The following is a 22,014-nucleotide window of genomic DNA, read 5'->3' as shown; positions in this document are numbered from 1 at the left end:
CCACCTTGGTGAAAGTGATAGGAGCAGAGGAAATCCCGAAAGGTAAGGCGACGAACTGAAGATGCCTGAGGACCCCCGAGACCTGGACCGCAATCCTGAGATACCTTCGGGAAGCAGGTTGGATGGGGATATGAAGATATGCATCCTTGAGGTCCAGGGTAGCCATCACGTCTCCCGGGTTGAGAACGTGGATCACTGACCTGATAGTTTCCATGCAAAACTTTGTCTTCCTTATAAATCAATTGAAAAATCTCAAATCGATGATCATCAGGAGATCCCTAAGCCCCGCTCTCCTGCCGGAACCTCCTCCAGAGCGCCCTTGAGGATGTAGTCCTGGACGTAAACCTCCAGAATCGCCTGTTTGGCGGGTAGTAAGCGCTGATAGATGACAAATCTTTTTGGGGGAGGCGACTTGAGATTTATTAGGTAGCCCTCGGATATGACCTTTAGGACCCAAGGGTCCGGAATTTTCTGGGCCAAAATTTTCTTGAACGACGCCCCCCGACGGGTACAAGGGGACAAGGTACCTGAAAATATTCCGGAAGGATGGCAGGAGTAGCGGGGAATATCCAAGAGCCTCTGAGAGGCCCATAGTCAGGAGGGCTTATCCTCCCGAGCTCCTCTGCGAGGGTGCTTTGAATTTCTTCGCTGCGCCCCCCAGTCTCTTCGCTCTCTGGCTTGTTGGCCCGATCTACCGCCACGATCTTGTCTGCCCCGTCCCCGAAAGGGCTGCTAGGGTAGACTCTTCCCTAGCCCTCTGTCACAGCCACTATCTCTGGCTGTGACCTTCCATCCTTGCTCGTTCGGCGCTCCTCGCTGAAGTTTCGTTTCTGTGTGTTCTTTGTGATTCTTTATGGGTTAACTCCCCTGTGTTCCTATCTGGAGTTAATCCTCTCTGTCTGCTCCATGGGTGTGGCCTCTCTGCTGCACCCATGGAACCTGTATATAAGGCTGAGGTTTCCTCAGTTCTGGGTCAGCTCTCCTGGTGTGTGTTGTCTTGTCCTGCTCCTAGTTTGTACTCACTCTCCCATGCTGCTGACCCATGGGATCCGTGTCTGTCTGTGCTCTGTGGGTTTCCTACTGGTTCATTGCCGTCCTCTTTCCTGTGCTTCTGTTATCTGTTCTGCCAGTTATGTTTGTGTCACCTTGTGTGTATTCATATGTCTCTGTTCAGCAAGCCCTTGCTGCAGCGTGCCTTGCTGCAGAGTGCTATGGTTAAGGCCACGCAGTATACCACTGGTGGAGATAGTCCTTCTCTGCTCATTGCCACTCCTGTTCCCTTGCGTGAACTCCTGCTTGTGTTTTTAGTTGCCTGCTTGTATTTGCCTGTTTGTTATGTTTGCCTATGTACCGTCGGTACCTGTTGTCCGTTTGCTCCTGTTGTCACTGTCTAGTTCACGCTCCAGAGTGGACCCTGGCAACTCCCTGCGGCAAAGCCTAAGCCTACCATCTGGGGCCCTAGTGAATACCAGGAGTTGCTTAGTCACGCCCCTCTGGAGTACTACTAGATAGTGGCGCAGTGGGGGGTTTTCTCCCACTGTGCGGACGGTACATAGAATTCTCAATTTCCCTGTGTTTCCCTCCTTGGATTCTATTTGTGCACTAAACTCTGTTGTAACTGTACCGTATTGCTGTATGTTTTTGCTTGACGACGCAGAGGTCTCTCCTGGGACCTCCAACTCATGACACCCTCTATAATCTTGTCTAATTCTGAGCCGAACAAGCGGTCTGTCTCAAAGGAGAGACTGCACAGATTATATTTTAAAGCGTTATCCGCGACCCATGGTTTAAGCCATAAGGGCCTGCGGGCTGCAGAAACTAGGCCATGGACTAGGCTGCTAATTTCAGTTGTAACTGTGCAGTGTCGCACAGAAAGTCCGTCGCTAAATTGACGGTTTTAAATGCGGCCAGGATGTCATCTCTAAAAACTCTCTGGTCAACATCCGTCTGAATTTGATTCACACGGAAACGGAGGAAGGATCAAACTTCGGTGGCAGCTGCAGAGTAGCCTCTTCTTAATGTGCACTCTGCCCTCCTATCAAGGGGGTCTTGCAGACTAGACCCATCGTCTGCTGGGACCAGAGTACGTTTGGACAATTTGGCAATAGCCATGTCCACCTTGGGAACGGAACCCCACGATTCCACCAAGTAGTTAGCCATGGGAAACATGGTCCTGAATTTCTTAGTCAGGACTGGACCCTTCTCAGGCTTCTTCCATTCCATCCGCATAACGGAAAGAAGGGTCTCATCCGCCTTAAAGACACGCTGTGCCCGACCGGCGGGATCGGAGGACTCCCCAGGGTCAACATCATTGTCCCCCGACCTGATAGACTTTAACAATTTCTGTGTCTTTTCTGGAGGGAAAAAACATGATGTTAACTCCTCTTCATCCGAAGAGGAAGAGAGCAAGGAAATTGCAGCAGGTCTCTCAACGGGCGCGGAGGTATCCATAGGAGCCTGAGTAGGAGCAGAAAGCCTCTCATACAGAAGGATAACCACGCCTTTGATGGATTCCTCCACATATCCCTTGACCCACTGGTACATTTCTTGCATGGTGGGTTCCATGGCCGACTGGGATCTACAGCAACCCTTGCATCTTGAAAAAGGACAATTGTCGTCCAGAAGCGTGCTGCAGTCGAAACAGGCCAGGTGTTTCCTTTTTGAGACCGATTTACGGGTCTCCGGGTCTTTAGGTGAAGCCATCGATTGCAAAAAAACAGAGAATTAGTAAATTCTGACAAGGGAAACGACATCAAAGAAAAGGAACGTAGGCAGAAGCACACCGAGCGACGTAGCAGAAGAACCAAAAAAATGGATTTCAGCAAAACGAAGTACTGAGTACTACTGGGCTCTGGGAGCTAGCTAACAATAAGCGTGTGCTGCCAGAGAAAGACTAAGAGCAAAGAGGCTCCTTAAATAGGCGGAGCTCCACCCATGGGCGGAGATCCTGCCCCCAGGCGGATCTAAGATCTAGATCCTGAAATTTAAAGATTATACATCCTATGTTAAATATGCCATTAGGCTAGTACCCTTCCCCCCCAAAGCGGCTAGAATAGCAACAAAATACAGGCAGGGAAATAGATTCTCGGCGGCAGCCGAGAACCGGAAGTGACGCCGCAGAGGCTGACGTCACTTCCGGTGATGGCGGCGCCCACCGCAGAGACCGGAGCGCCGCACTATCCAAGGAAACCTGCTGAAAAAAAGGGAGGGAAGGTAAGCAAGAACAGGAGCCCCGGATAGTAATATAAGAGGGGCTAAACACTGAAAGAAAAAACAAAATTGAAAAAAATCTTCCCCCAAAGTAAGGAGGGGGAACCGCCAGTCCACTTGTCCGGAGGACAGAAAAGAACACAGTGGGCTGGGGGGTGTCCCCTCCTTTTGTAGGGGTGTAAATCTTTATTATTGGTTCTTGGGCTCATTACAATTCTGCCGGTCCTACCAGTCCATGGGGGGTAGTTGACCTCATCTGTGCTGCTGGTGGGACTTAAGGGAATATAGTAGTTATACACCCAGAAGTGAGGGCTCACACACGTCTGTATCTTGGGACCCATTCATTTTAATGCGCCTGCAAAAAACGTGGAAGGACATGGGTGTCCGTGCACCCATTATCTGATATGGGATTGAGGTGTATAATGAATGGAACAATGTTATATAACTGATCTATCGGCTGAACTTCAGGGACTTGAGTGTTTTACTATGTGTTACTATGTGTTACTATGTGACTATTACACAAGACTAGAAATTCCCGGCTACAGCTGACACGTAAGGTGAGAAATGCTGGGAAGGTCCATGAAGCTCAGCTTACAGGATATTTCTGCATAGTAGCTGTTTACTTAAAGGGAACCTGTCATCAACTCTATGCTGCCCATACTAACAGCAGAATAAAGTAGAGACAGGTGAGTTGATTTCAGCGGTCTGTCATTTAAACGTTTGAAGTAAGTGGTTGTCGAGAACCAACATCACAATCCTTGCAGACTGGGCCTGGAAAAGAGTCAGGGCCACCAGAGAAGAGTCCTGGTAATTCATGAATTCCTGCTCTCCTGCCCACCTGCTGATGACTGACCGTCTTCTACCTAGTTTTCTCTCTTTCTATCTAGGAGAAAACTGCCAATAGTCAGCGGATGGGCGGGAGAGCAGGAGATTAGGAATAGCCATGACTTTTCTCAAGATTTGACTCTTTTCCAGGCCTGTGTTGCAATGGTTATGATGCTGGTTCTCAGCAACCACCTACTTTTAGCTCATGAGTGACACACCGCTGACATCAGCATTTCTGTCACTATTTTATGCTGCTCTCAGAGAGGTCAACGTAACGTTGATGACAGGTTCCCTTTAAAGGGACGATGTTACGTGTTAGTATATAACATACTGTTTTCCACCCATCATAAATCTTCCAACCTCATCTCCATGCCAAGTGGTGCACCTGCACTTAGCCTCCTGAAAGTGGCGCTAATTTCCATTGTGGCTTCATCCCCTGGGTGCAGATTCCGTTGTAAATTGCCGTGGGTCTCCCCTCTGCCTTTCTCCCACCAGATTTTGTAGTGAACTAGGGGTAAGGGGGGCATGGATATTACGGTTCTGCCGAGAATGTGTCCATGGCGTATATGGACTATCAGGAGGTTTGGTGCTTGTTAATATTCAAGGACCAGACATACAAGGTCACATGGCCAGAGGTCCTCACCCCAGAGAACATGAAGCGAGTGAAGGGGTCTCATCTGGGGTCTGTTCTCCTTTTAGGGGTCTGTATTTGTGTAGAGGGGCTGATGAAGGGTCTGTATTCAGGGGTCTGCACTATTTGGGGATCATTTGGGGGGTTTCGTTCTTACGTCGCTCATTGTGTGATTTTTTTTTTTTTTGTATAATAAAAAAAATGAGCCGACCGGCAGAGATGCAGGGTGTCGGACCCCCACCGATCAGATAGGTCATTTTTAAGGTGTTCTGTAGAAATAAAGCACAATTACTACTTAATCTTCTCAAACTTTAAAGCTCGGCCACTCTCTAAGAAAGAAACTGTTTTGTATTGATTCCTCACGGATTTTAAGACCCCTGCTTACTGTCAATGAGACTGAAAACCTGCCCTAAAATAGAGAGAAGCGCCCTGCATCAGAGCCCTCCATGGCGGCTGTGTGAGCAGAACACAGAATCAGTCTTGGTATGTGAAACAGAATGTCCGCATTCACTGACTGCAAGCAGAGATCTTGCAAATGGTGAGGAATCGACGCATAATATACATTAGAAAGCTGCAGAACTTTCCATTACGGAAAAAGTCACCCAGAGGAGTCTTCTGTCTCCACACCCGGTGGATGTGCAGTGACAGTCAGAGACTGCAGTAAGTACAGAGACAGTCAGGGGTCTTCTTACCTTCTAGCACCGTCACCAGGTACAAGGGCCTGGGATTTGTGGATATCTTACAGCCCCCTGAACGAGGCCTTACACTGAGACACATCACAGCAGCTGGAGGCTTCTAGTCTAGGTCAGTAAGCGTTATGTGTCATTCTATTGCCCCCTACTGGACGACTGGTGAATATCAGTTACACAAGGCAAATGCAGGTTGTAGATATCGGATCACTGGAACCATGGAAGGAAATGGAAGAAGAGCAAGCAGCTGTCCACGGAGGTCTTACTGCAAAGTGGGCGTCAACACAGAAAAGTACAAAATGATGTGAAGAAAGAGATAGTTATGGAAGGGGTGGGATTAGGGTTGCCAACTTTACCAACAAAAATACTGGCCAAGTTAAGCCACACCCCAAAGGGGGCGTGGCTGTGGGGGCGTGGACTATAACAGGTGTCAAGTCACTATGTCACAATGTGGCTCCCAGTATTAATAATGCCCCCATTACTGACCCCCAGTAATATAAATGCCCCCATTACTGACACCCAGTAATATAAATGCCTTCATTAGTGCCCCCCAGAATATATAATGCCCCCATTAGTGCCCCCAGAATTAATAATGTCACCATTAGCATCCCTCAGAATTAATATTGCCCCATTAGTACCCCCAGTAATAGTAATGCCTCCATTAGGGCCCCCAGAATTAATAATACCCCTATTAGTGCCCCCAGTAGTAGTAATGCTCCCATTAGCGCCCCTCAGAATTAAAAATTCCCCTATTAGTGCCCCTCATAATTAATGATGCCCCCATTAGTGCCCTACAGTATTAATAGTGCCCCCCAGTAATAGTAATGCCCCCATTAGTGCCCTCGGTAATAATAATGCCTCCATTAGTGCTCCCCAGAATTAATAATGCCCCCATTTGTGATGCCCCCTTCTCTTCCCCCTTCGCTCCAGAGTGATGACGTCTCGCAGCTCCTGTCCTGAGCAAATAGAGGAGGTGAGTTATTTATTTTTTCTTAACACAAATGGGGGGGGGGGGTGTAAATGCCGTACTAATAAGCGCCCCACAAAGGAAGTGCTTATTAGTAACAGTCCTTATAGGAAAATACCTGCAGAAAGCAATTACTGGCGTAGCCGGTGAGATGGTAACCCTAGGTGGGATTCAAACGCACACCTCCAAAGAGACTGAATCCAGCACCTGAAACTGCTCAGCTACACTACTGGAAAGAGCAGAACTACAACCTGAGCTATTGGACTATGAGGAAAGCTAGCAATAATTTATATTTTATTTAAAAAAATAGAAAATTATTTATTAACATACTGCCACCTAGTGGCTAGTTTTCAATGTAAAAACGGATTTATTTTTTTCCCCTTAAAGGAACATTCCACATAAACCTTACAGACTACAGGGCTTGAGGGGCAGTGCACGAAGAGAACCAGAGACAGACGTCAGACCGGTGTGTACAAGGGATAACAGATTGCTTCCTGAAGTGTTCCTCGAAATTCTTTTAAAGGATGTGTCCCATGATTAATGTAAATTTTTTTATCAGACATCATATAGTAGATGACAACCTCATTCTAACAAAGCCCTGCACCTCACATGGATCCAGAGATCTTCATATTCATTGCTCCAATTACTCTGCTAGCGTTATTTCAAGCTGGTAGCTTAGGGGGTGTGCACTTTTTTAAGGGGTGTGTCCTTTCTACTGCAGCTGGTGGCATTTGAAGGATAGAACTGAGCATGTGCGTCCATCTCAGTGAGCAGGACAAAGAATTTAGAAAAAGAACAAACAGCGGGTGGCGTTATACAGATGGATTTCAGTGAATAGCTCAGTGGCCATAGTAAATTTTAATGACATTTAATTGCAAAAGTGTTCACACCCAGGGTCTGGTTTGGAAAATGTAGAACATTTTACGTGGGACACTCCCTTTAAGAATTTGTCATCCTGCAATCACATGGTTGTGTCAGATCTGAACTGCTCTAAAGGTCTTCTCAGAATCCAAAAACATTTCTGGCAGCGGTGGGATTTGAACCCACGCCTCCGAAGAGACTGGAGCCTTAATCCAGCGCCTTAGACCGCTCGGCCACGCTACCTGTTGAAAAACATCTGTCAACACACTGTTCTGGATTTAACATCATTAAAACTTAAAAAACATTCAGCAGGGCAGGGATTTTGGAGCAGTTGTGGGAGGTTGTGATGTCAGAGCTAGACCCCGTTGTAATCTTCATCTCACACAACAAATTTCACCAGGATTATTAGAAATTCCAGAAACAGCGCCCCTTGTCTCCGCAGGCTGGACTTGGTATTGCAGCCTGGACTGAGCTGCCATACCAGAAACAATCCATGCAAAAGGGGGGGGGGGGTGCTGTTCTTTTTCCTAATCCTGGATGTCCCCTTATAGGTGGGCTGTACCGGAAGGACAACACCTCAGAGTAGATCTCAGGCCTATTGTGACCAGTGAAAGAAGCCTCCTGCCTCATGGATGTTTTACCTACAGATCTAGGCCTCAGTCACACCACTGTATTTTGGGTCCGTATCCAATCCACCTTTTTTACGAATCGCACACGGACCCATTCAATGGACGTCAGTGGCCATCACTGTGCTGTCCGCATCACAAATTACAGAACATCTCCGATTCTTGTTGGATAGACCACAAACCAGCAACGTCTGTGTGCACGAGGTTAGGGTCAAATCAACATCATTACAGTCTTTTCTACTAAACACTGGTTCCTATCTGCAGACAACGAGGGGTTCTGACTGCTCTTCTTGTATACAGTTTCTAACTGAATAAGAACCTTCTAGTGGGGGGGGGGTGGAGTGGAGAAGCACAGCCTAAACAAAATCAATGTTGCAATTTGTCTGTCATATATAGAATTTCAATACAAGTCTATGGGAATGACTAACCAGTTTTTTGGGTGGGGGACTAAGCATATAAAGGTACATCTGCTTTATGGGACCAAACGAAAAGTAAAAGAAAATTTAAATAGAGTTTAAAAAATATATAAAAACTAAATTTTTACTGAAAATATATATTTGTTTATTCAATGGGAAACTCTGCGAAAGCTTGGTCGACCATGACCTGAACAACATATATAAAGCTTAGAAACTAAATATGGAAGCACGCCCCCGCCACCGTCAGCCATTTTTTCTACTTCATGAGAAATAAATTACTGTGCAGCTAGAACTTTTCAGACGTAGGATTTGGTAGCCGGCGGGTAGAAGGTGCAGCACAGTTCACCATTAGCGATCCAACCGAAGAAAGATTCCTTAATGTCCAAACGAGCGCCACCGACCGGACCCAGGGAAGAGGAAAGTGCAGATTGTGCCGTAAGTATTTCACAAAATGAGTCTGTCCCCTGCGAGTAAGTGAATCACATGGATTGTTTGTGTCACCAAAGGGGGCGCCATCATCTTTCAGTCCTCATGATGTAAGCACCAGGGAGGAGTGAGCAGCGCGAGCGGCTCACAGGATCCCGTATGGACCGGACTGCTGTCTACTGAACAGGAAATAAGGAAGAAACATGAACAGTACCACGACGAGCAGGAACAGACACGCAGCCAGGACACGCTCCCACGCAGCATGAGAGTGATCATTCCCTGCAAGAGAAGACATCATTGTAAATGTGACTGTGCAATGCCTAGACCTACCAGTTCAAACAAGAGACTTAGATACATCTCAGCCGGCAGTATCACACATAATCGGATTAGATACACAGTCCACCGGGCAGTATCACACATGATAGAGCTAGATACAAGACTCAGCAGACAGTATCAGACATCTCAGGATTAGATACATAACACAGCTGGCAGTATCAAACATCATTGGATGAGATACACGGCTCAGCAGACAGTATCATACATGATAGCATTAGATACATGATTTAGCAGACAGTTTCACACATTATAGGATTAGATACATGGCTCAGCAGACAGTATCACACAGGATAGGATTAGATACACAGTCCAGCAGGCAGTATCACACATCGCAGGATTAGATACATAATGCAGCCGGTATTATCACACATGATAGGATTAGATACACAGTCCAGCAGGCAGTATCACACATCATATGATTAGATACACAGTCCAGCAGGCAGTATCACACATCATAGGATTGGATACACAGTCCAGCAGGCAGTATCACACATCATAGGATTAGATACACAGTCCAGCAGGCAGTATCACATATCATAGGATTAGATACACAGTCCAGCAGGCAGTATCACACATCATATGATTAGATACACAGTCCAGCAGGTAGTATCACACATCATAGGATTGGATACACAGTCCAGCAGGCAGTATCACACATCATAGGATTAGATACACAGTCCAGCAGGCAGTATCACACGTGATAAGCGAGGAAAACCACCTTGTCCTTGCAGACCCAGGAAGTAGCTGGTCCCCGGCTCAGTACATGACACTCCTGTGTAGACACCTGACAGGCTGTGCAGCTGTCGTCTGGTGTCTTTCTGTTTCCTAGAAATCAAGTGTGGTGAAGCTCATATACAGTCCTGTTATAGGTTTCCTACAGCTGGCTCGTTGGTCTAGGGGTATGATTCTCGCTTTGGGTGCGAGAGGTCCCGGGTTCAAATCCTGGACGAGCCCTGTTTTCTTTATACTGACAGAGATTCTATTAATATCTTGCAGCATCATACCGCTAATAGATATATATACTGGTACACTGGTCAAACCATTATATGTGGTAAATTATATTCATGAATGTAGCGGGTGGTATCATAGCAGTTATACTTTTGTACATAGGAGCAGTATTATAGTAGTTATATTCTCACTTCCTCTCTGATCTTCTGACCCTTGTCTGAAGGAAGGAACACTTTCATGCAGCGGGTGTCTATCACCATCCCCAAGAATCTTTTCGACGTCGTTGGGGAGAGCTGAGATTTCTTCCAACTCATTATGAAACCGAGGGACTGGAGAAGCGAGATGACTGTACGGAGATGAAGTTGTAACTGTTCCTCCGTTGCTGCTGCCACTAGCCAGTCGTCGAGGTAAGGATAGACTTGAATGGCCTGTAAGCGTAGATGCACTGCTGCCACCACTGATATTTTGGTAAAAATCCTGGGTGCGGACGTCAGCCCGAAGGGCAACGCTCTGAATTGAAAGTGCAGGATCCTCCCTGCTCTTCTGACGGCCACTCTTAGGAATTTCCTTGAGGAAGATCTTATGGGCACATGCAGGTAGGCGTCCTCCAAGTCCAGGGAGGCCATGAACTGATCTCGCTGAAGAGTGGACACCACCGATCTTAATGTTTCCATCTTGAAATGGATTTTTCTCAGAAAATGATTTAAGTATCTGAGGTCTATAACGAGACGCCAATCCCCGCTTGCTTTTGGGACTAGAAACAACCTGGAGTAGACTCCCTTTTTTTCTTGACCACTTGGTACCCGTTCTAAAGCTCCTTTCTTTAGAAATTGGTCCACCAGGTGATCTATACGAGGGTCTTCTCTTTGAAACAGAAATCTGCTTCTTGGCTGATGAAGAAACTCTAGCGAGTATCCGTCCCTTATTAGATCCAGAACCCATTTGTCTGTAGTGATTCTCTCCCAGTTGTTGTAGAAGTAGGATAAGCGACCTCCTACAGACTGGCTTTCGACGTCAGAAATCAGCCTTGGAGTTTTTACTGATGTCTTCCTTTCCTCTTGCTTTTTCAGCAGAACTGGGAAGGACTCTTCTGTCTGACCGGCCTCTGCTAGATCGCCCACGATAGCCTGTTCTGCGGTAAGGCTGCCTACCAAAGGGACGAAAATTCCTTGGACGGTTCTTGGTTTTAAACTGAGGGAACTTCAGAGATTTTTCATCCGAATTGGCTTCTAACAGCTTGTCTAGCTGAGAGCCGAACAGTCTCCCAGGCTCAAAGGGTAGAGCGCAGAGGTTGGTCTTTGAGGCAACATCTCCTGCCCATAGCTTGAGCCACAAGGTCCTTCTTATTGAATTTGAGAGGGCCATATCTTTAGCCAGGAATCTCAGCGAATCCACTGGAAAGTCGCACAAAAACTCAGCGGCCATTTTAAGGGACGGCAGTTGAAGGAGCAGGTCTTCTCTGGAGACTCCGTCCTCAATGTCCCTTCCTAGGTGACTTAGCCAGATTCTGAGGGCTCGAGCCACTGGTACTGCTGCCATGGCTGCCTTACTTAACGTGGCCAAGTAAGAATGCAGTCTCTTTAGCAAGTTATCTGCCTTTCTGTCCATCGGGTCCCTCAGCAGCGCGGAGTCATCTGCGGGAAAGAAGGACCTTTTAGCCAGCCTTGTTACCGCAGGATCAACTCTAGCGGGGACTTCCCAGCTTGAGGACTCAGCGGAGTCAATCTTATAAATGGAACGGAATCTTGAGCCCGGATCTATTTTCCTGAGGGGACATTTACATTCCTTCTGGAATATGGAGTCCAGAACTGGATGGCTTGGAAGGACTGAAGCTTTTTTCTTTGGGAAATAGAAGAGACTCTCCTTGTCCTGTGCGGCAACAGGGTCTTCCTTAGTCTCCATTATTCCCTTTACGTCCTTGATTAAGCGATTCGCATTTTTCCTATCAAAAAGGAAATTCTCCTCCATATTAGAGACTTCCCAATCCGAGCCTGAGTCTTCGCTCTCAGACGTCAGAGACTCGTCAGAGGATGAGGAGATAGGATCGCGCTTTCTCTTTTTGGCTTTCTGTTTCTGCTTTGTCAGAAAGGACTTAAAGAGGCTCATTAGTTTTCTGGACTCTGCATCAGACTTGTCTTCAGGCTGAGTGCAGGAAGCGCAGATATTGGACTGTGAATCCTCAGGTAAGGGCTGAATACAGGAGATGCAGCAGGATTGCTTCTTCCTAGACTTTTTTGAACCAGCAGAAGATCTATGAGAATGGACAGAATCCGCCGCCATACAGTTGTCACAGTAGTCCTCTCGCTGTTCATCAGGTAGAGGCTGCTCACATGACAGGCAATATCTGTGTCTGTGCTTCTTAGACTTCTTTCTCACTGAACCAGGAAGCCCAGACATCTGGAACAGAGAAAACAGACATACAATGAGCAAAACCAGCAAGGTGATCTTAGTCAGAAGGGCCCCCAGCTGACACAATACCTTAACTTCACAGGAGCTCGGCTGCCAGGCACTTATGGCAGCTTGCTCCAGCCTGCATCCACCTTAAATATTTGAATCTGGCGCCCTGGACGCCGCCTGGTGACGTCAGCCGCTCCTGCGGCTTCCCATTGGCCCCAGAGGGCGCGCTGACTGATGACGTCAGACGCTGCCCGAACCCGGAAGTGCGGTGGCCTCCTCCGATCCTAGGAGAGGCATGCTGGGGATTTCAAATGCCGGGCGTCGGGCGCACACTGCGCGGATCATCGGCAGGGCAGCGGTTATCAGACCGCAACGGAGACCTCCTGCCGGCGCGCACATCGTGGATGCGGCATAGTGCTAGCGCCAAGGACACACCCGTGGCACTGCTGGACACTTGGCCTGGAGCCTGGGACACACCCCACGGCATAGGTGGCCGATCTTCACCACACCAGACAGGTGGGCAGATTCCTCAGAAATGAGGACATAAAAAAAATACAAGGGGCAGTTGCAATTCACCAGACCTTATAGGCGTATTGATTATGTGATTAACTAATTGTTTGATTGTTTAAATCTAGGTGGGCGGTCCTATGAAACTAAAAGAGGTCAACGTTAACCCATTCTGTGCTGCCGAGGACGATAAGGGAAAGTAGTTATACTTTTGTACATAGAAGCAGTATTATAGCAGTTATATTCTTGTACATAGGAGCAGTATTATAGTAGTTATATTCTTGTATATAGGAGGCAGTATTATAGTAGTTATATTCTTGTACATAGGAGCAGTATTATAGTAGTTATATTCTTGTATATAGGAGGCAGTATTATAGTAGTTATATTCTTGTACATAGGAGGCAGTATTATAGTAGTTATATTCTTGTACATAGGAGCAGTATTATAGTAGTTATATTCTTGTACATAGGAGTAGTAATATAGTAGTTATATTTTTGTACATAGGAGCAGTATTATAGTAGTTATATTCTTGTACATAGGAGCAGTATTATAGTAGTTATATTCTTGTACATAGGAGCAGTATTATAGTAGTTATATTCTTGTACATAGGAGCAGTATTATAGTAGTTATATTCTTCTGTATAGGAGCAGTATTATAGTAGTTATATTCTTGTACATAGGAGGTAGTATTATAGTAGTTATATTCTTGTACATAGGAGCAGTAATATAGTAGTTATATTCTTGTACATAGGAGGCAGTATTATAGTAGTTATACTTTTGTACATAGAAGCAGTATTACAGCAGTTATATTCTTGTACATAGGAGCAGTATTATAGTAGTTATATTCTTGTATATAGGAGCAGTATTATAGTAGTTATATTCTTGTACATAGGAGGCAGTATTATAGTAGTTATATTGTTGTAGGTAGAAGCAGTATTATAGTAGTTATATTCTTGTATATAGGAGCAGTATTATAGTAGTTATATTCTTGTACATAGGAGGCAGTATTATAGTAGTTATACTTTTGTACATAGGAGGCAGTATTATAGTAGTTATACTTTTGTACATAGAAGCAGTATTATAGCAGTTATATTCTTGTACATAGGAGCAGTATTATAGTAGTTATATTCTTGTATATAGGAGTCAGTATTATAGTAGTTATATTCTTGTACATAGAAGGCAGTATTAGAGTAGTTATATTCTTGTACATAGGAGGTAGGATTATAGTAGTTATATTCTTGTACATAGGAGCAGTATTATAGTAGTTATATTCTTGTACATAGGAGCAGTATTATAGTAGTTATATTCTTGTACATAGGAGCAGTATTATAGTAGTTATATTCTTGTACATAGGAGCAGTATTATAGTAGTTATATTCTTGTACATAGGAGCAGTATTATAGTAGTTATATCCTTGTACGTAGGAGCAGTATTATAGTAGTTATATTCTTGTACATAGGAGGCAGTATTATAGTAGTTATATTCTTGTACATAGGAGCAGTATTATAGTAGTTATATTCTTGTACATAGGAGGTAGTATTATAGTAGTTATATTCTTGTACATAGGAGCAGTATTATAGTAGTTAAATTCTTGTACATAAGAGCAGTATTATAGTAGTTATATTATTGTACATAGGAGGCAGAATTATAGTAGATATGTTTTTGTACATAGGAGCAGTATTATAGCTGTTATATTCTTGTACATAGGGGGCAGTATTATAGCTGTTATATTCTTGTACATAGGGGGCAGTATTATAGTAGTTATATATTTGTGCTTAGAAGCTATTTTATACACTCCTCAACTCTGAAATTGCATCACCAAGAAGGACAAGCTGTAATTGAGAAAGATCTACAAATTATCTAATTTTCAAGCACTACAGTAACACCTCAGGGTCACATTGATTTGGTGATGGAACCGGTGGTATGGCCACTTCTGTGAGCAGTCTGCATACCAACGTGCTACCATAACCTGCAGCGTCTCCAGACTTGTCTTGCATGAAGCACATCTGGGATGTCATTGGTTAGCAATTGTAAAGGGAACTATTTGTGCCTCCCCCCAATCCAACCTCCACCTCCCCCCTCCAAAGGGGTCCTGATGACATATTTGGATTGACATTATACTCACCTTTACCAAACATAAGGGAGTGTACATCACCACATACCTCTTACATCCAGTGATTTCTCCTCTAGTCTAGATGTTCTCTTTTCTCATCTTCTCCAATAAGAACAGACCACCATGATAGCATCTTTCACCCATGTCTTATTTCTACAGAGTTTGCCACACAGACATCTTAGCTTACTCAAATTTCCATCACCCCCTCCCACCTAGTGCCCCAAAAGTATTATTCTTCTGCTACTTCCAATACTGTGCCCACAATGTTTCCCAATGCCCCTAAGTATTATCCTGAAGAAAAAACAGTGCCGTACAGATAGCCCCCCCACTTACTAATAGTGTTTCCCAAAAGTCCCACTAATTATAATTCTCTCCCAGAGTGGCCTCATTACTAACAGTGCCCCTACAGTGATAATGCTACCTAAGAATGCCCCATTAGTATTAATACCCTCAATATTGTGACCAATCATAATAATGCGCCTTTCCCAAAGTACCACCAGTAGTAATAATATCCAACAGTCCCCTCAGTAGTGATAAAACTTACCAAAGTGCCCCCATCAGTAATAGTGCCCCCAGTAGTAAGCCCCCAAAAAGGACTCCCAGTAGTAATAAGGCCCTTTAAATTGACCCCTTGTGGTAATAAGGCCCCTACTGTAATAGTAATACTGGCCCATTTATTGCCCCCTCTGTATTTCCCAAAAATGATAGAAAAGATCAAGATACTCAGCTCAGTGGGTCCATGTTTTAGTCTGAGAAGCAGGCCAAAGGTCTCTTCAAGCCTGCGTCCTGAGTTGCCTGCGTCCCGGTGGAGATGTTCGCTATAAAGTCAGAGTGCCGATTATGTGATTACGATGATGTCATTGCTCTATTACTGCTTGTGCTGCCTGATAGGCTTCGGGTCTAGTGACCTGTGGCCTATGAGAGTGAATGGCAGGGCGAGAACCATCGGTTCCTGTACCCTGCCAGACTATTTAACTGTATTGCCGGTCTGAGAAATGGAATACAGTTGTATTTGCCGCGGCCACCACTTCTCAAGCTCTGGCCTACCAATGCCCCAGAAGCCAGTGGTCCACTCATTAACTGGCCTATCTGGCATTTGCCAGAAATATCAGATGGGCAGCCGACCATGTCTGTATATCATTAACATGTCTATTGACCTTGTGATTTCCATAATTCCAGGATGTCTCTTTCTTGGTGTTGCAATTTCAGTGTTGAGGTGTGGAGCAGATACATTTTTGTACATAGGGGGCAGTATTGTAGTATTTGTCTTCTAGAAGAACCTGAATAAGTCAGGTCTCAAAGACCTGTCTGTGCCTTGGAGTATGCTAAAACTGTTACCCAATCATCATCCAGGACTGAATAAGACGAGTGGCTTCCAAGAAAAAGGACACTTACGTAATTGCCACAAACAACAACCCCTTCATTGTTGTGAGGGAAACCTCCAGTAAGCCGCCAAAAGTCCAATCAATGCAGCCATCTTAAGCCCCCATCAACACACCAAGCACTGAAGAACCTAACTCTATAAGTATATATATTCCCACCAGAGACATAACTCTAAGTTTCTTGGCTTCAATGCAAAATCTTTATAGATTTATTTATAATACTGGTGTCTTTGAACATGGCATTGGGCCTTGGAGCATCCTTGAGCAACACGGCTGTGGGCAAACTGCTATCTCTGCCCTCCCTATATCTGCCCCTGTTCTAATAGCCTTTCGACATCTGATAAGGACATATGCTACTCTCGATGTTATCCACAAGATCAATGAGACATTTTCTGGATGGGAAATACTTTTTTAGATCTGATTGATCACCATAGTTTACTATTATAAGGAATTGGTCTTCAAAACATTGCTTACCTGGTGAAATAGTCAACTGCATGTTCTTTTGGTCTGAAATGTCCAGCACCACTACACAACATTTACATTGTAGCCCTGGCCGGATCGGATACACAGTGACCCAACAAGTATATTTCCCAGAATCCTTCTTTCTCACATGTTCTAACTTCAGGGTGGCGTTTCCTTCGACAAACCAGTTCTTGGACATCGTAGTTCGTCCCTTGAACAGTTCATTCTGTTTGTCACCTGTGTCATTCCCATTCTGGAAGTGAACAACTAAATCTTCCACTTCATGTTCCTTCTGCCACGAGACTCTCAACAACCGGTCTGAGAATCTCAGAGAAGGCCGAAAAAAGCAAGGAAGGACAGCAGTGGTGTCTCTCGGGAAAGAGACCATGTGTTCCTCCTCTGGACAGGTCAGACATCCTAAACAAGGAGAGAAAAGCCGAAGAGTGAAGAGATACTCATCATCATCATCATCATCATCATCATCATCATCAACATCATTATCAAACTCTGTTACCACAAATTTAAATAACCTCAGTATCCACTGCACAGTACACTGAGAGGAGTTAAGAAATTGGACACACAGGGTGCAAATGTTATAATTAGTTTTTTCTTATACATAGGAGGCAGTATTATAGTAGTTATATTCTTGTACATAGGAGCAGTATTATAGTAGTTATATTCTTGTACATAGGAGCAGTATTATAGTAGTTATATTCTTGTACATAGGAGCAGTATTATAGTAGTTATATTCTTGTACATAGGAGGCAGCATTATAGTAGTTATATTCTTGTACACAGGGGGCAGTATTATAGTAGTTATATTCTTGTACATAGCAGTATTATAGTAGTTATATTCTTGTACATAGGAGGCAGTATTATAGTAGTTATATTCTTGTACATAGCAGGCAGTATTATAGCAGTTATATTCTTGTACATAGGAGCAGTATTATAGTAGTTATATTCTTGTACATAGGAGCAGTATTATAGTAGTTATATACTTGTACATAGGAGCAGTATTATATTAGTTATATTCTTGTACATAGGAGCAGTATTATAGTAGTTATATTCTTGTACATAGGAGCAGTATTATAGTAGTTATATTCTTGTACATAGAAGCAGTATTATAGTAGTTATATTCTTATACATAGGGGGCAGTATTATAGTAGTTATATTCTTGTACATAGGAGGCAGAATTATAGTAGTTATATTCTTGTACATAGGAGCAGTATTATAGTAGTTATATTCTTGTACATAGGAGCAGTATTATAGTAGTTATATACTTGTACATAGGAGGCAGTATTATATTAGTTATATTCTTGTACATAGGAGCAGTATTATAGTAGTTATATTCTTGTATATAGGAGCAGTATTATAGCAGTTATATTCTTGTACATAGGAGCAGTATTATAGTAGTTATATTCTTGTACATAGGAGGCAGTATTATAGTAGTTATATTCTTGTACATAGGAGCAGTATTATAGTAGTTATATTCTTGTACATAGGGGCAGTATTATAGTAGTTATATTCTTGTACATAGGAGCAGTATTATAGTAGTTATATTCTTGTACATAGGAGCAGTATTATAGTAGTTATATTCTTGTACATAGGAGCAGTATTATAGTAGTTATATACTTGTACATAGGAGGCAGTATTATATTAGTTATATTCTTGTACATAGGAGCAGTATTATAGTAGTTATATTCTTGTATATAGGAGCAGTATTATAGCAGTTATATTCTTGTACATAGGAGCAGTATTATAGTAGTTATATTCTTGTACATAGGAGGCAGTATTATAGTAGTTATATTCTTGTACATAGGAGCAGTATTATAGTAGTTATATTCTTGTACATAGGGGCAGTATTATAGTAGTTATATTCTTGTACATAGGAGCAGTATTATAGTAGTTATATTCTTGTACATAGGAGCAGTATTATAGTAGTTATATTCTTGTACATAGGAGCAGTATTATAGTAGTTATATTCTTGTACATAGGAGCAGTATTATAGTAGTTATATTCTTGTACATAGGAGCAGTATTATAGTAGTTATATTCTTGTATATAGGAGCAGTATTATAGTAGTTATATTCTTGTACATAGTAGCAGTATTATAGTAGTTATATTCTTGTACATAGGAGCAGTATTACAGTAGTTATATTCCTGTACATAGGAGCAGTATTATAGTAGTTATATTCTTGTACATAGGATGCAGTATTATAGTAGTTATATTCTTGTATATAGGAGCAGTATTATAGTAGTTATATTTTTCTTTGTAGTAGGCAGTATTATAGTAGTTATACACCCCGAAGTGAGGGCTCACACCCGTCTGTATCTTGGGACCCATTCATTTTATTGCGCCTGCAAAAAACGTGGAAGGACATGAGTGTCCGTGCACCCATTATCTGATATGGGATTGAGGTGTATAATGAATGGAACAATGTTATATAACTGATCTATCGGCTGAACTTCAGGGACTTGAGTGTTTTACTATGTGTTACTATGTGTTACTATGTGTTACTATGTGACTATTACACAAGACTAGAATTTCCCGGCTACAGCTGAGCAGTGACACGTGAGGTTGTAAATGCTGGGGATTTTCATGAAGCTCAGCTTACAGGATATTTCTGCATAGTAACTGTTTATTTAAAGGGACGATGTTACGTGTTAGTATATAACATACTGTTTTCCACCCATCATAAATCTTCCAACCTCATCTCCATGCCAAGTGTTGCACCTGCACTTAGCCTCCTGAAAGAGGCGCTAATTTCCATTGTGGCTTCATCCCCTGGGTGCAGATACTGTTGTAAATTGCCGTGGGTCTCCCCTCTGCCTTTCTCCCACCAGATTTTGTAGTGAACTAGGGGTAAGGGGGGCATGGATATTACGGTTCTGCCGAAAATGTGTCCATGGCGTATATGGACTATCAGGAGGTTTGGTGCTTGCTTATATTGAAGGACCAGACATCCAAGGTCACATGGCCAGAGGTCCTCACCCCAGAGAACATGAAGCGAGTGAAGGGGTCTCATCTGGGGTCTGTTTTCCTTTTAGGGGTCTGTATTTGTGTAGAGGGGCTGATGAAGGGTCTGTATTCAGGGGTCTGCACTATTTGGGGATCATTTTGGGGGGTTTCGTTTTTACGTCACTCATTGTGTGATTTTTTTTGAATAATAACAATTTTTGTTAAACTTTTTATTAAACGTTTGTGAATAGACCGCGCTCTGCTCGTCAGCTCGCCCCAATCGTCAGTCCTTTTGCTCCCCCCTCAGGGAAGTTTAGTGGAAGGCTATATGATATCGCAGAAATGATAACATCGGAAAACACGACGCCCTGGACCTTACCTGTCACAATGTAACGGCACTCACGACAGTGTCAGGTTAACAAAAGTGACAACTTATCCTCAGGACAGGCCACCGCCATCTGACTGACACAGGTCTGACACCCCGCACCCCCAAATCCGGTTTGTTTGCTCTAACGCTGGAACTAAACAGCGCCATGCTTTTTGTAGTGGATGGAGCTGGTACTGCAGGGCTGCTCCCATTGAAGTGAATAGTAACCAGCTCCATCCACTACACAGTGGTCGGGACCAGAGCTACCGCCAAACAGCCGACCGGCAGAGATGCAGGGTGACAGACCCCCACCGATCATTTTTTAGGTGTTCTGTAAAAATAAAGCACAATTACTACTTAATCTCCTCAAACTTTAAAGCTCGGCCACTCTCTAAGGCCTCATGCACACGACCGTTGTTGTGTTCCGTTCCGCAAAGTGGGGTTCCGTTGTTCCATGATCCGTTTCCGTTTTTGTTTCCGTGTGTCTTCCTTTATTTTTGGAGGACCACCAGACATAAAGGAAAGTAAAAAAAAATCTAAGACAGGTTTGCCATGCAAATGATAGGAAAGAAACGGACGCGGACGACAATCTCGTGTGCCTCCGTGTTTTTTAGCGGTCCCATTGACTTGAATGGGTCCACGAACCGTTTTCCGCGAAAATAATAGGACAGGTTATATTTTTTGGACGGACTGGAACCACGGATCGCGGATGCGGATGGCAAACAGTGCATTAGCCGAGTTTTCAACGGACCCATGGGTCCGCAGAAAATCACGAAAAACGGAACGGACACGGAATAAAACAACGGTCGTGTGAATGAGGCCTAAGTAAGATACTTTTTGTATCGATTCCTCACAGTTTTAAGACCTCTGCTTACTGTCAACGAGACTGAAAACCTGCCCTAAAATAGAAAGAAGCGCCCTGCATCAGAGCCCTCCATGGCGAACACAGAGCCAGTCTTGGCATGTGAAACAGAATGTCCGCATTCGCTGACTGCAAGCAGAGATCTTACAAATGGTGCGGAATCGACGCATAACATACATCAGAAATTTACATTTACGGAAAAAGTCACCCAGAGGAGTCCTCTGTCTCCTCACCCAGTGGGTGTGCAGTGACAGTCAGAGACTGCAGTAAGTACAGAGACAGTCAGGGGTCTTCTTACCTTCCAGCACCGTCACCAGGTACAAGGTGACTGGGATCACAACCACCACTCTCATCATCTTCATCCTAATGTGGGGAGGTGAAGAGTGCTGCTCTGCTCTCTGGACACAGCCTTCTCTACACTGATACTTTCTGTTTCCTAGAAATCGAGTGCAGTGAAGCTCACAGACAGTCCTGTCATAGATTACCTACAGCTGGCTCGTTGGTCTAGGGGTATGATTCTCGCTTTGGGTGCGAGAGGTCCCGGGTTCAAATCCCGGACGAGCCCTAATTTTTTTTTTTTTTATTATTTCCAAATCGGTTCATTATTATTGCATAATTATAGTCAGGCTGCCCATGGGATTTTTTTTTTTTTTTTTTTTTTTTGCACGAATGATATCAATGCTTAACAGAATATTACATTCAGAACAGAGGATGCTGTTGCTGCACTTTTTTGCCGCAGGGGAGACGGTACATGTGGACAGGATTTTATACCACATACATTGAAAATTAGGTTGAACATTTGGAGGGGGAGAAAAGAAGAAAAAGAAAAAAAACATTTCTGGCAGCGGTGGGATTCGAACCCACGCCCCCGAAGAGACTGGAGCCTTAATCCAGCGCCTTAGACCGCTCGGCCACGCTACCTGACTGCACCCTGCTCTGTTGTGGATGGTCAGACTTTTACTGCGCCTCTGTAAAGTGAATGTTATTTCTGGTTTTTATGTAAGTTTAGAGGCGAAACCTCACGTTTTCATTCC

General features: G+C 43.9%; 1 protein-coding gene and 4 non-coding genes across 6 annotated transcripts in view; 2 read left to right on the top strand and 3 right to left on the bottom strand.

Moving 5' to 3' along the window:
- The window catches only part of LOC120986551 (CD276 antigen-like), a 61,368-nt gene extending 40,006 nt beyond the window's left edge, over positions 1-21,362 (bottom strand). Inside the window, exons 1-3 of one of the 2 annotated variants that reach the window (XM_040415187.1) lie at positions 21,279-21,362; positions 16,807-17,211; positions 8,610-8,930 (exon numbers count right to left, since the gene is read on the bottom strand). In XM_040415187.1, coding sequence (XP_040271121.1) covers positions 8,797-8,930; positions 16,807-17,211; positions 21,279-21,342 — 603 coding nt within the window. In that variant the 5' untranslated portion in view covers positions 21,343-21,362 and the 3' untranslated portion in view covers positions 8,610-8,796. Of the gene's footprint in view, positions 1-8,609; positions 8,931-16,806; positions 17,212-21,278 lie in introns of those variants that run through there. The other variant, XM_040415188.1, reaches the window with a different exon arrangement.
- Positions 7,345-7,426, bottom strand: TRNAL-AAG. The gene has a single exon. It is a non-coding gene; the product is annotated as a tRNA-Leu (tRNA).
- Positions 9,870-9,941, top strand: TRNAP-UGG. Its single transcript has one exon. It is a non-coding gene; the product is annotated as a tRNA-Pro (tRNA).
- Positions 21,363-21,473: 111 nt separating the features above from the next.
- TRNAP-UGG lies at positions 21,474-21,545 on the top strand. Its single transcript has one exon. It is a non-coding gene; the product is annotated as a tRNA-Pro (tRNA).
- A 274-nt stretch (positions 21,546-21,819) lies between these two features.
- On the bottom strand, positions 21,820-21,901 carry TRNAL-AAG. Its single transcript has one exon. It is a non-coding gene; the product is annotated as a tRNA-Leu (tRNA).
- Positions 21,902-22,014: the final 113 nt, after the last annotated feature.

The sequence above is a fragment of the Bufo bufo genome, chromosome 1 (assembly GCF_905171765.1).
Source record: "Bufo bufo chromosome 1, aBufBuf1.1, whole genome shotgun sequence".
NCBI lineage: Eukaryota > Metazoa > Chordata > Amphibia > Anura > Bufonidae > Bufo > Bufo bufo.
The sequence above is the reverse complement of the archived record's forward strand: the minus strand, read 5'-3'. Positions and strand labels throughout refer to the sequence as shown.